The sequence below is a fragment of the Denticeps clupeoides genome, unplaced genomic scaffold (genome assembly GCF_900700375.1).
Source record: "Denticeps clupeoides unplaced genomic scaffold, fDenClu1.1, whole genome shotgun sequence".
Taxonomy (NCBI): Eukaryota; Metazoa; Chordata; class Actinopteri; order Clupeiformes; family Denticipitidae; genus Denticeps; species Denticeps clupeoides.
In genome coordinates, this window is record NW_021629822.1 from 25716 (window position 1) to 40125 (window position 14410).

The 14410-nt window shown below is 46.4% G+C and overlaps 1 protein-coding gene across 2 annotated transcripts in view; it reads right to left on the bottom strand.

Annotated features, from left to right (window-relative positions):
* Positions 1-1213: 1213 nt before the first annotated feature.
* The window catches only part of LOC114775303 (low-density lipoprotein receptor-related protein 8-like), a 41328-nt gene continuing 28131 nt past the window's right edge, over positions 1214-14410 (bottom strand). The window contains exons 5-18 of one of the 2 annotated variants that reach the window (XM_028966477.1): positions 13617-14015; positions 11534-11656; positions 11041-11163; positions 8306-8425; positions 8094-8219; positions 7555-7726; positions 6887-7114; positions 6527-6645; positions 6310-6449; positions 5361-5502; positions 4746-4898; positions 3246-3545; positions 2967-3035; positions 1214-2308 (exon numbers count right to left, since the gene is read on the bottom strand). In XM_028966477.1, coding sequence (XP_028822310.1) covers positions 1986-2308; positions 2967-3035; positions 3246-3545; positions 4746-4898; positions 5361-5502; positions 6310-6449; positions 6527-6645; positions 6887-7114; positions 7555-7726; positions 8094-8219; positions 8306-8425; positions 11041-11163; positions 11534-11656; positions 13617-14015 — 2537 coding nt within the window. In that variant the 3' untranslated portion in view covers positions 1214-1985. Of the gene's footprint in view, positions 2327-2966; positions 3036-3245; positions 3546-4745; positions 4899-5360; positions 5503-6309; positions 6450-6526; positions 6646-6886; positions 7115-7554; positions 7727-8093; positions 8220-8305; positions 8426-11040; positions 11164-11533; positions 11657-13616; positions 14016-14410 lie in introns of both variants that reach the window. The other variant, XM_028966475.1, reaches the window with a different exon arrangement.

Genomic DNA, 14410 nt, shown 5'->3' on the forward strand with positions numbered 1-14410 from the left:
GCATAAAAGTAGACACATATACACACACATATACAAACACACACACACAAACAGACACCCTTACACAAACATGAAAACAGACACATCTGTACAAACACACACAGATACACATACATACCCACTCATTAACACTGACATACACAGTGTTGTTGTGGACTCTGAGCACTGAATGTTGGGCTTTGGTCCCCCCCGTTCCTCCGTCTTGTACTACTTTGAAATCGAACCCCTCTTGGCACCGTGCTGATCAGTGTGGAACTCAGCAGCGCGAGAGGAACATGCAAGAACCATCATTAATCAATAACCAATAACTGTTAATAACAGCCAAATCCATGTGTAATATTAACTCTTTTACAGATGCAGGTCTCATACACGTCATATTGTAAGTGTGATTATACTGATCAATATATCAATTATTGAAAAGGGCCAGAACCACATTTTTCACCAGTACTTGTTTACATTAACATTTTACAGCATTTGGCAGAAACCCCTTTCCAGAGCGAACAACGTGCTTCCATGTCACCATGGATGAGTGGTCAGTTCTGGTTCACTAGGACCCCCAACTATGAATACATTTTTATTCACTCTGTTGTAGTTTCTATACAGAAGTCAGACAAGAAGAAGGTCACAAGTTCATCTAAATCTTCTCTAAGAGGAAGGTCTTGAGCTGCCGTGTGAAGGTGCTCAGTGACTGAGCTGGAAGTTCATTCCACCACCGAGGGGCCAAGACGGAGAAGAGTCTAGATGAGCGTCTTCCTTTTACCTTCAGAGATGGAGGGACCAGGCGAGCAGTACTGGAGGCTCGGAGTATACCAGGTGCAGTGCGAGGTGTAATAAGGGCTGTGAGGTAGGATGGTGCTACTCCATGTTTGGCTTTGTAGCCAGATCAGTATTTAGAACCTGATGCGTGCAGCTACTGGGAGCCGGTGGAGGGAACGTAGCAGAGGGGCGGTGTGGAGAACTTGGGAAGGTTGAAGATCAGTCGTGCTGCTGCTATTTTGTATAAGTTTGTAGAGGTCGGATGGTAGATACTTGTGTGAATGTGTGTGTAGGTGTGTGTGTTTTCCATGGCACAATCAGAGCAATACAACATTTGTCTTTTTAAATACATTTTATAAGCAAATATATAGACAGATACTTTGTTACATTTCATAGAAATGTGAGAGAAATTGAGATTTTTTAAACATAAAAATATGACAATAAAATCAAACCCCGACATCACAAGACTTAAACAAGGCACAAAATGAACAAACAGACAAGTTCAAACTTTCACTTCATACTGAAGTGAATGAAAGAACAGCAAAATAACGACTCAAAAAAAATATCATAAATATTTTTACAAATAAGAGTCAGATCAGCACCTGTACAGATTTTTACAGCATTGTATCAAAAATGTGGTTTCTTAGGAAAACTTATCTACATTAAAGGATCAAAAACATGTCACAGATTTACATCACAGAGATTACATTAACACACACACACACACACACACACACACACCCATATAAACTCATTTCAGAAGCAAAAAAAGTGGGACCCGAATGTTAGATGCTGGAGGACTACACCAAGGTCACATGACCCCAACATAACTCGTCACACACTTCCAGGTCGTGGAAGCCCCGCCCCCCCATGAGTTTGGTTCTCCACAGCCAATCACAGCTCATCATCACCCAGTGCTGCAATGTTTTATACTCTACTTGAAGAAGGTTCTCTCTCTCTCTCTCTCTCGCTCTCACACACACATACACACACACACACACACAGTCCTGTTCCATTTCCCTGAGACATGGGACTGTGGATTCGTGAGGCAGAAAATTTTGTATTTGTGCCCTCCGATATATCAGAATTCAGATGGAAAATCAGAATTCAGAACTGAACACAGCAGCCGAGTGAGAACTGTCCCGCTGTGACTCCGCCCACAGAGGGATACTTGTGCAAAAACCCCCAGAACGTCCCCTCTGCCCCCGACCCAACAGTCCAAGAATGAATCACTTGGTGACCGCGGCGGTGGGTTGCTCCGTGTACCAGTGAGTGGTGGGGTCAGGCAGGCCGGCCCCCAGCGGCAGGGCGATGAATGGCGGACACGTGCCGCCTCCTGCGCCCCCGGCGGCCACGCCCACCACCGGCCCGGGGTAGGGCGGGTGGTGGTGCCCTGTGAGGCCGTCGGCGCGGCCGATGTGGATCTCGTCGTCCTCGGTCTCGCCGGTGGTCTTGCGGTACACCGGGTTGTCGAAGTTCATGCTCTTGGTGCTGTTGCTGCGCCAGTTCCGCCACGCCAGGTACACACCGGCGCACGCCAGGCCGAACACCACTGTCACAACGACAGGAACTGCATGTGTTTAACACACAGCCGTGGGGGGGGGGAGCGTTAACAAGGTCGCACAGCAAGAGAGCAACAATCAGCCAATCAGGACGCAGGGATCACTGACCATAAAAAGCATGTTTAATATGAACTAAATATAAAATAATATTAATGGCTGTGTGTTCAGTTATTTTGACGGGACAGTAAATTTACGCTGTTATACAAGCTGCACACTGACCATAAAAAAGCATTTTTAATATGAACTAAATATAAAATAATTTTCATGTCTGTGTGTTCAGTTATTTTGACGGGACAGTAAATTTACGCTGTTATACAAGCTGCACACTGACCATAAAAAGCATTTTAATATGAACAATATAAAATAATATTAATGGCTGTGTGTTCAGTTATTTTGACGGGACAGTAAATTTACACTGTTATACAAGCATTACATGATATCAACATGTCGTATATTCAGTGTTGTCCCGAGGAAAGATGTAATAAAATATTTAAAGAAATGTCAGGGGTTCGAGATGCTGAATATATATATATAGACAGACAGACAGATAGATATTCTGGATAAACACAATAAAGAGCCCTGCAGGTATCTGTGGTGCAGTGTGGTGAAGACAGGAAGGTCTCAGACCCTCAGAGAGCCACAACGTACCGATGGGAATCACCACGCCCAGCACCGCGACGGTCAGGTTGTTCCCGAGGACGAACAGCTCGTTTCCAGCTGGGAAGGAAATCACACGCATACATTTGGCCAGTTATTATTCCACATAAGTAGAAAAGTGAAAGCCGCTCTCCTCGCTGCATCCCCTCCTGGTTACCGGCGCAACGAACGTTAATGTGCCGGGCGGGGCTTCTCTGCAGCACTGCAAGCATAACTGTACATCACGGAGCTCCATAAATACCCCCACAGACCACACACACACACACTCACAGTGGTGAGAGAGGTTGCTGATCTCGGCCAGGCTGGTGCTGACCGTCCCTGTGATGTTGGTTGGACTGACGGCGTCGGCAGCGGTGGGCCTGAGTCGGTTAACAGCGCCGTGGCTGCCCGGTGCGGGCGTGATTGATGCTCCCGCCGCGACCTCTGATGCTGTGGTACCCTGCGAGGTCACAGCCATGGGGCTTCTGGGAGCGGCCACTGCCGCGCCGGTTTCCTTGGTGACCGTTTCTGTGACGACCGCAACCGAGATGTCTTGTACTGCTGTTGTGTTGATAGGAACATGCAAGGTGGCTGTGGAACACGGAGACAGAGTCCATTATCCGACATGTCTGATTAACATGAAGCAGCCGATTAAACACATCCACCAGACTCAGGCTTATAAAAGTTAAATGTGAATTTTAAAGCTGTGAGTCCCACAGGGACAAATTACCGGCTCACTTCATTTGAGCTCAGGCCTTTTAATTAATGCTGTTCAATGGAATGATACAGTGGACCTATTACAGAGACATGTGTGGGACAAAGACTCAGGCCAGAATGTTAATGCCACGTCATGTGGCAGCTTTGTATGGGGGTGACGTCATGTGCTGCAGAAAAGAATTGTAAGATTATTGTGGTTTATTAAGTAGTTCTGTTGTTGCGAGTGACACACTGCACTCCCTGCACAGCAGACACGCCCTAGCATACAATTTAAAAAAGGTCCCCTATTATGAAAATGTGACTTTGTGAGATGATTGAACATTAATACAAGTTCCCCTGGTCTGTCTATGGTCCTGCGGTGGCTAGAAATGGCGGTCGGTGTAAAGCAAGTTTTGGTCCTTCTGCTTCACCGTTCAGAGAGCGGCAGCTCAGACGGTCGGATCTGGAATTTGTCCCCTTATGACATCATAAGGGGAAAGGTTACCTCCCGTTTCTCATGCTTTTTCCACTCTGATCCCCTAAAACATGATCTCCACCGAGTGTCATGGCTTCCAAACGTGTGAAGCGTTGCAGTTGCTCGCTGATTGGATGTAAAAATGAGCACGAATGTATTTTTTAGTCATGTGAGACTCCAGTGGGAATTCATTTTACTTATTCTGGGAAAACGCAACACGACGTCCTGTCTGTACCAAACATTGTGGTTGGTGGATGGTGTTGATGACATCATTTCTGCGAATGTTCCCTCATCTTCTATAGGCCGCTCTCCTCCTTGTCCAGCCCTCTCTCCTCCTCATTAGCATTTAAAGCTACAGACGGTGAAAAGGTGCATCCTGGGACATCTCATTGTGGGACTGGACCAAAGTGGCTGTAATTCTGCACCAAGAGACTTCAGATACAGAATTAGGGGACCAACAAGACCGATACGAAAGAAAAACTATTTCATAATAGGAGACCTTTATGACGTAACTGATGAGTTAATTTATCTTTTTTTAACGGTAACGGTTGAAGGTTTTTTGTTCTGAGATGCACGAGTCCCCCTCCGTGCGTGTGGCCGACAGCAGGCGCTGCTCTTACCGGGGACACAGTGGCGCATGTCCGAGTCCAGCTGCTGGCCACCAGGGCAGGCGCAGGTGTATTTGGGTGAGTGCTCTGTGATCTGTGGCGCTCTCAGGCACAGGAAGTCACAGCCGCCATTTTCCACGCCGCCGATGTTGCAGCTGTCTGTACCTGCGAGAGCAACGAGAACTGTCACTGTGTTCATCGCGACGGAGCGACCGAATGCCATATGATATTATTATAGAAGTTCAGAGGCAATAATAAATACAGCTGTAGTTTACATGGCTGCTGTGGAGGTGCTGCAATTTACAAATTCCAGGATTTTAATGCCCCTGATTGGCCGATTTACACTAGAAATGTTAGTTTGTCCTGCTGCTTATGCAAAATTGGCAATAAACACACACAACATTTACATTTACATTTACAGCATTTATCAGACGCTCTTATCCAGAGCGACTTACAATCAGTAGTTACAGGGACAGTCTCCCTGGAGCAACTTAGGGTTAAGTGTCTTGCTCAGGGACACAATGGTAGTAAGTGGGGTTTGAACCCGGGTCTCTGGTTCATAGGCGAGTGTGTTACCCACTAGGCTACTACCACTCCTCACAACTACACACAGACAGCAACACACACCTCTAGGCTGTCGAAGCTCGTGAACCACCACGATATCATGTGGATCATTCAGGTTCTCCGCCAACGCCGTCACTTCCTGTCCGGTCAGGCGGTTGGCGCCGAACACGGCCTCCTTCTCTCGGTCCGTCCAGTAGACCCGGTCCTGAGACATGGGGAAAAAGGTACGTGATAATAATAAAACCATATAAAAGTGGTGGCCCAGCAGGTAAGGACGCGGAACCATAATCGGAAGGTTGCGGGATCGAATCGCCAAGGTGCCACTGAGGTCCCCTTGGTCAAGGTCCCACGCACTGCTTTCCCGCTTAGCTTCTCTGGTCTCGTCTACTGACTCTCCCAGCCCTGCTCTCCGATCAACTGCTCTCTCGCCGCTTTCAAGGTGCAGGGGAACCCGCGTGACCTGCCGGAACGTACGTGTGCCTGGCTGCTCTTTCCGCGGAGGACATCGAAGACATCTACCTATTCGGAGCCATGATTACAGGACTTTTGCTGATCGGGTTTGAAGGAAATGGTGATAACCGCTCAAAACCCCACCGGGTTGGCTGGATGGATTGGTGGAGTGGGCGGAGCTGTGGCCACTCAGACTGTGACAATTGATCGCAAACCGGACAACTCGCGGGTTTGCGTGGAAAGTTTAATGGGGCAGACCAGAGACTGCAATTGGCTCCCCGAATCAGCAGCGGCCTCGGACACCTCCCCTGGAGGTCAGGCCATCGCTCTCTGAGACGTGGCTGCTTGAGACGTGGCTGCGGATGCTCGTCTACCTCCCCTTTTCACAACTTTTCTTTATGTTGTGTAGTATGTTGCTGAGGGGTTTTTCTTCGGTTCCCACACTGAACTCCCTACTGGAGAATAGTCTGGAGTTCCTTCTCCTCCTCTCTCCTCATGTAATTCCGTTTTCCTCTGTTCTTCTGAGGTGAGGAATAGATCCTGAATCTTGATCCAGGCTCACCTCGAACACGGCGAGGGCGTACGGGTGACCCAGTCTCTCTGTGGAGGTGAGGACCACGCGCGTCTTGGTCCCACTCAGGCCCACACTACAGATGAGGTGCAGCTTAGAGTCGACCCAGTACAGCCGCCTGCTGAGGAGATCTGCACACACACACACAAGCGCACTTACAATTGCTCACAATTACTTCCTGCACAATTACTCACTATTTCCTACGCACCCAGCGTGATCCCGTTGGGCCACTCGATCCCCTCCGACACCAGAACCTGCCGGTCCACCCCTTTCATCCCGGCCTTCTCGATCTTTGCTCGGGAGCCCCAGTCTGACCAGTACATGAAGCTGCGACAACAGGAGATAAGAACAAAGATAATAAAGATAACTAATTCTGTACAAGTTTTAATATTATAGCGAGATTTAGTCTAGTCAGGATTGATAATGAGTGCATAACTCTAATAATAATAAATACAAATTAAATAAACACAAAAATCAAACAGCATTTTGCCAGCTTGTGTATGAATTTATTCAGTTTAATCATCTGATTTCTGAAGTTCAGGAACTGCTCTGTGCAGCTCTCCCTCACCCTTGGCCGGGATCCACAGCGATAGCGCGGGGTTCGCTGAGGTCGCTGTCAATCAAGACCTTGCGCTTGCTGCCGTCGGCTGTTGCCACGGAGATGGATCTGTCTCCTGCATCGGTCCAGTACAGGTTGTTGTGAACCCAGTCCAGGGCGAGGCCTTCAGGAGTGTGTAGGGCGGAGCTCACCAGGGTCACGTGACGCGATGGGTCACTCGCCTCATGGATGAAAGAGCTGAAGGCGTGGAGGAATAGTGACATGAAATATAAAACAATACATAGATAAGTATGAAATAATACACTCAACAATTCACGATTTTAAGTTCACAATATCACACAGCTGAGAAATGAGATGTAGACAAAAAGAATGTTTTTAAAAATTATACTAAATACATCCACACACTGATATACTGTCCTATCACTACTAAACAATGATATAAAATGTGACTTATTATTTGTTACCATATTAAACCGCCATTCTTTAAAATAAAGTTCTTTTCTTGTGATAATGTCAGCGTGATCTGTGTTATCAGGGTTTTCAGCCTGCTGAATGCCCGCACCGACTTTTCTCCGTGTCCCTCCTGGGGGGACAGCGGGCGGAATGGAGAAGTAGAAATAAAAGAGCGAAGTGACAGCTCCATACAACGTCCTACGTGCTGAAATACACGCAGGTACCTGTAGATCTTCCGGTGGAAGCGATCGCACCAGAACATTCTGTTGGAGGCCACGTTTACGTCGATGGCCACCGCGTTCTTCAGCGTCGGAACCACCTGGGTGTAGTCCCGCTTCACAAGGTCGATCCGGCGGATCTCGTGTCGGTTGGTGAACATCAGGTACGGACTCTTTCCTACACGAACGAGGGCAAAAATGTGGTTAACGGACCTTCTTGGTCTCCTGTTCACCCAGGTCCACTTTAAAGTCTTTCGGCCCCTGCAGAACCCGGTCAGGACACACAGTGGTGTAATTAATGACCCGGCTGTTTAAAATTCATGAAGACCGTTATTTCTGTTTGATGCTGTTATTTTAATTCTACTTTTTTAATATGTTTTTATATGTCTGCCAGAGCAGAACCCAGAACAGGACTGTAGTACCCAGACACACACAGCAAAAATGTTCATTTGCTCCAGACGCAATATCTAATTTAATACATAGCGAAATGTGCATATTATCTCACTCATTTAACCCGAATCCTTATTTGCATGAAGGTCACTCACCTTCAGCTTTGCAGGTTTTACTCACTGGGTCCATTTCATATCCTGCGTGACACTCGCATTTGAAGTCACCTTTGAGATTGACGCAGATCTGACTGCAGGCATCTGGGTTTTCGCACTCGTCAATGTCTTAGACGAGGGAGAAGAATTGTTTTAGTGTATGTGTGTGTGTGTGTGTGTGTGTGTGTGTGTGTGAACACATTAGAGCCACTCACCTCCACACGTCCTCTTATCCAGAAGCTTGTAGCCCTTAGGACACTGACACTCATATCCTATGGGCCGGTCCTGACAAATATGGGAGCAGCCGCCATTGTTGATCTGGCACTCATTAAGTCCTAAAAACAGATGTCAAGATGTCAAAGGTCAAGTATTTTCTCTGTTTAAGGATTACTTCTTAAGTACACATATGTGCACACACAACCTTATCTTTTTTAAGAGTTTTTTTTTAAGTGAAGTGATTGTCACATGTGATACATGTGACACATGGAGCAGTGGTGGCCTAGTGGTTAAGGAAGGTTGCCGTAATCAGAAGTTTGCCGGTTCGAATCCCAATCTGTCACGGTGCCACTGAGCAAAGCACCGTCCCCACACACAGTGAAATTTGTCCTCTGCATTTAACCATCACCCTGAGTGAGCAGTGGGCAGCCATGACAGGCGCCCGGGGAGCAGTGTGTGGGGACGGTGCTTTGCTCAGTGGAACCTCAGTGGTACCTTGGCGGGCCGGGATTCGAACCGGCAACCTTCTGATTACGGGGCCGCTTCCTTAACCGCTAGTCCACCACTGCCCCCAGTGGCACCAACACACATTTAAAAAGACCAAGTCATGATATCAACTTTAAATATGTGTCTATAAAAAAAGTTTCAAAAGGGGAGGAGCCTGTAAGCATGATTGACAGCTCACACACACCCTACTTTCTCATTCTGGATTTCTGGATGATTCAAACCCCCTCCTGTCAATACGTGGCAGGACCAGGTTCAGAGAAAGCAGTGTTGCCAGATACTTGACTTTTTGTGGCAAGGTAGAAACAAAACTGTTGCCAGTTTTAAATATTTGAAAACTGCTGCAATTACTTATCATTATAACTGGATTCTTCAATACTTATTATGAACATTTGTTGAATTTATAGCATGACAAAATATTCTCCTAAAAGTAAAATACCTCCAGTGCAGCAGGGAAAAATATTTCAAAAGACCTGCAGCGGCTCAGACCCTCACTTCCTCTCCACTGTCTGACCGTAGGGCTGCATAGTCAATCGAATTTAATGATCGTCGGTGACATTAACATTTGAATAGCTGCTCTGCTGCATATCAGATCCAGCGCGTTCTCAACCGATAGTCAGCCAAGCACCAGGGGGCCAACAAAAGTATAGGCTGTTGCCAAAGCTCATTCAAACAAGCCTCTGTGATGGTACGAGCAAAAATTATCTTGTGTGTTATGAAATGTTGTGTACGACAGTTATTCGTGTTATGGACCAGAGCTTCTGGCTTCTGCTCTGAAACCTGCATATATTGTTAGTTCGTTGTCTGCAGTTTCTGACAAATCATTAAAAAATGCCTCTGTGTACGGACCTGCCCTAATAATCCCTTCCAAATAATCATTTTTCATATTAAATATATCTATTTATACCTAAAACCATTGTGATATTATCAACAATATTGATAAAAATAATCACAATTCATCTAATTACAATCATGATCGATTATCATTAGGTTCCTGGTCCTTGTGCCTTTCCCCCCACTGTTTGGCCATTATCATTGTACTCTGCACTTTGTCTTGGGTAAACTTTGTATTAATATTCATGAGTTATTTTTTATTTAAGGTTTCATTTTGAACTGATAGCCTTCTTCATTAATGGTTTGGTTAGAATAGACAGTGCAATAAAAATGTGTTTCACCTAAAATAACAATACTGCTAAGAATAATCGTGATTATTTTATCCATAATTGTGCAGCCCTATCAGACAGACCGTGCACCGTGTCTGCTAAAAAACAGGAAACCAGGTCTGCCTTCATCACACACACACACACACACACACACACACACACACACACACACACACTTCCCAGGTGAACTCTCTAACGCTCTCATTAAAAGGTGTTGGCACTGTGACCACAGAGATGGAAATGAACAATTAGGCCAAGCGCTGCGGTGCCTGGAGTCCACCGTATGTCAGAGCAGATTACATCCTCCGGAGGAGAGTGATTTCATCTTCAAACACACACACACACACACACACGCTGCCCTCTCTTCAACAGACACTCGATTAACACGCGGCTGAGCTGCGGAGCCGGACTCCGCGGTTGTGGAGCGCGTGGCACCTCCAGAACACACTGATGGTTAATTATACCATACATTATACATATATGGTCGCGAGGTCACGTGACCAGATGACCACATTTAGGGGCAGTGGTGGCCTAGCGGTTTCGAATCCCGATCCGGGCGCCTGTCATGGTTCCCACAGTCACCAAGGGTGACGGTTAAATACAGACGACACATTTCACCGTGTCACCGTGTGCTGTGCTGCTGTGTTTCGCAAAGACGATCACTTCACTTTAAACTTTTTTAAAAATTCTGCAACAACCATACACTCCATGCAGCTGTCAAGTCATATCCCGCAGTTCAGCACATTCTCTCCAGCATTATGGCTTAATGAAATGAATAATTAAGAGTTCTGTCTGCTGCGATGGTTGCGGATCTTGAGAAGGACACCGAGCATCATGGTTGGACAGAATTCAAGTCATTTGAAACCAGTTTCTGTCACCGGATCTACTTCAAATTAAGCTTATATGGTTTGGGGGGGCAGTGTTAAATTATTTTTAACTAATGACAGAGACAGCAGTAGTACAGTAGGAGTGCAGACGGGTCTCATCGGGTACTGACACTCTCGTCCATCAGACCAGTCGAGGGACGCGAAGGAAAGGGCCCTGGATTTGGGACGCGATTGTCTTACCGCACTCCTTCTTGGGCTCATCTGAGCGGTCCTTGCAGTCCTTGACGCCGTCGCAGGCCTTGCTGCTGTCGATGCACTCGCCGTTCCTGCACAGGAACCTCTGCGGACCCTCACACCTGGTGGCTGTGTAGAGAGACACGCCCATTAGAACCGTTTCAGCAGCCGAGAGCATTCTGATGTCCAATTACCACCACAAGCAGTCAGTTTCTGGAAAGGAGATAAACTAGGAAGTTCTGCGAATGATTTGACGTGACAATCCTTCCAATAACCGCAAATTACTGCAGGTGCCCTTTTGTACACATTTTTATTGGCTATAAAACGGTAGTATCACAGTTAAAGTGAGCAATATTAATATTAGGAAAACATCTGGATGCTTTTTCTGATATATATATTTGTTGAAATGTGTTTATTTTAAAAAGTATTAAACATTTTAGGCAATGAAAAGCAAATGAAATATAAAAACTACAGATTCTTTACTGCTGCACACACTCACCATTCACACAACCGGCCTCATCGCTGCGGTCAGGGCAGTCGTGCGCTTTATCGCACTGTTTGGTGCCGTGGATACAGGAGCCGTCACCACACTGGAACTCATCTGGCCGACAGGTGAGAACAGCTGCAACACACACACACACACACACACACACACACACTAACCTTGTCAAAATTTGTATTTCTTTATTTACTTTATATACACACACATACACACTAATGTTGTCAAACAATTTATTTCTTTATTTACTTTATATACACACACACACAAATGATGTCAAAATTTGTATTTCTTTATGTAGTGTATATACGCATACATACATACACATCGATGGAAACTTGAAAGCACGTCGTAAGTCGCTCTGGATAAGGGCGTCTGCCAAATGCCGTAAATGTAAATGTACACACACACACACACACACACACACACACACACATATATATATATGGTGTTCTGATTTTATTAAAAATATGCTGTGTCATGTACTGTGCTTGCTGTGAATCACAATTACAAAAACAATCACTTTTACTTAAACAGAGAAGATCAATGACTAAAATTGCTCATCTGGTTGGAAAAAACCCATCACGGCGAAAGCAGACGTCTGAGTCTGAGCATGTAACCGTATTACATATATACACCTACGCATACACACGCGTGCACAGTGGAGTGGCGCGGTGATGGGCGCGGTGCTGGGCGCGATCTCACCTCACCACTAAACAGGCCATCTTCACCAATTTCATCTTCCTCCATCACAGACGTGCACCCACACACCTTTACTGCTGAGCTCAGCATCATTTAAGGGTTGTTAATTCCCAAGGACACGCGCACACACGCACACACACACACACACTCAAAGTTGTTGCTAAGCAACCTTCAGTCGCGAGTGGGCATCACAGCTGGACCCTCAGAGATGCTCTAATCGACCTCTTCCCACTGAGAAGCAGCGAATCTCGTACTGATATCCAGAGGGGGGACGTGAACTAGTGGTACAACAATCCGTCCATTTGTATAGCAAACGATCTGGTATGCCGGGTGATACGGCAAAAAATAAGATAACAATATACATTTTCCCATTTTTAACCAATATCGAATTTTAACTACATTTCTTTTTTGTCTGATGCCGCCAGGTTGGGAGCATCTGGACTGCGATGAGCTCAACATTTTATTCATATCTTGAATGCACAGTAAAAAATTGTCACCATGTTTTTGTAATCAGAAGGTTGCCGGTTCGAATCCCGATCCACCGAGAGGCCACTGAGGTCCCCTTGATGAAGGTCCCGTCCCCACACGCTGCTCCCCGGGCGCCTGTCATGGTGCCCACTGTCACCAAGGGTGATGGTTAAATACAGAGGTTCACCGTGTCACCATGTGCTGCGCTGTGGTGTTTCACAATCACTTCACTTTTTTTAATTAACTGAAATATGATTGTGTGAAATTTCAGCGTATGGACTACTATCCCCAGCATTCAATCGTATTATGGAAAATTGTATTGAAACCAACCAAACCGTTGACTTAAGGAATCAATATTGTGTTGTATCATGATGAAATGTGTGATTTTACACCATCAGTCCACTAAAATATTTCTGAAAATCTGTTTACAAATTGAAAAAATTACTGTTCAACTTTTTACTGTTTACTATAGTAAAATGTACTTTTTAATTTATTTTTGTTATCATGACAGGGTTGGAGTTTTCCTGTGAACTGCTCAGGAGAAAAATATATTACAAATGATCAAAATTTCACACGTCTTGTGGAGAGCATGATCGATATCCTCCCTTCTAGCTCAGTGTGTGTGTATATGTGTGTGTGTGTGTGTGTGTGTGTGTACGCGTGTGAGAGTGCGATAGAACGTGTGAGATTCTGTGTGGTGATAAGAACTACATCATAATTAAAACCAGAGGCCCATGGCCTAAGGTCGAGTGTGTGTTTGTGTTTAATGCAGCAAATCCTAAGAGAGTTCTAGAAAAAATACACATGTAAGCGAAGCCACACACACACACACACACACACACACACACACACGCACCCCAGGTAATTCTGATGAACACAAGTTGGTGAGGAATAATGGACTTTATGGACTCACGGCAGTCGGCCTCGTCAGACTTGTCCTTGCAGTCGGGGTCCCCATCACACCTCCAGGAGAGACGCACACACTCCCCGCTGCTGCAGCGGAACTCGGAGGCGGAGCAAGGCAGTCGTCGTGCGGGCGGGGCCGGTGGGCGTGTCCCCCCCGTGGCCCCCCCACACCTCTCGGGCCACTCGTCGGAGCCGTCGGAGCAGTCGGGGTCACCGTCGCAGCTCCAGGGCTGGGGGACGCACTCCGAGCTGTTGCAGCGGAACTCGTGAGGGCTGCAGGTGGGCGGGGCACATTTCCCCTCGTCACTGCCGTCACCACAGTCATCGTCGCCATCACACACATACGCCAGGGCCAGGCAGCGGCGGTTACGGCACTGAAACTCCTCGGCGGGGCAGGCACGGGCATCTGGAAATGACCACACACACACACACACACACACACACACAGATGAGGGAGGTTGAAGGACCAGAGTTTTTCACTATAATCCCCCCACAGAGTCACTGTCACATCAGCTCCGCCCCCGAGGAGGAAAACATGGGACAGCGGTGACCTGACCCCCGGTTAAACAATGGCCGTCTCTCCCCACAGGTCACAGAAGGGATGAAGCACTTCTACTGAGTTCAGTGTCCCGGCCAAGGTCAGAGGTCAGGCCACAAAATAACAATATTATACCACATAACACACATCTTATTCCACTCAATCCCACAGGGAGCTCCAATCTGAAATAGCATATACAGTGTACCAATATGCAAATATTACACTTTTATGTCTTTAACCTAAAACATAAAATATGTGTAAAT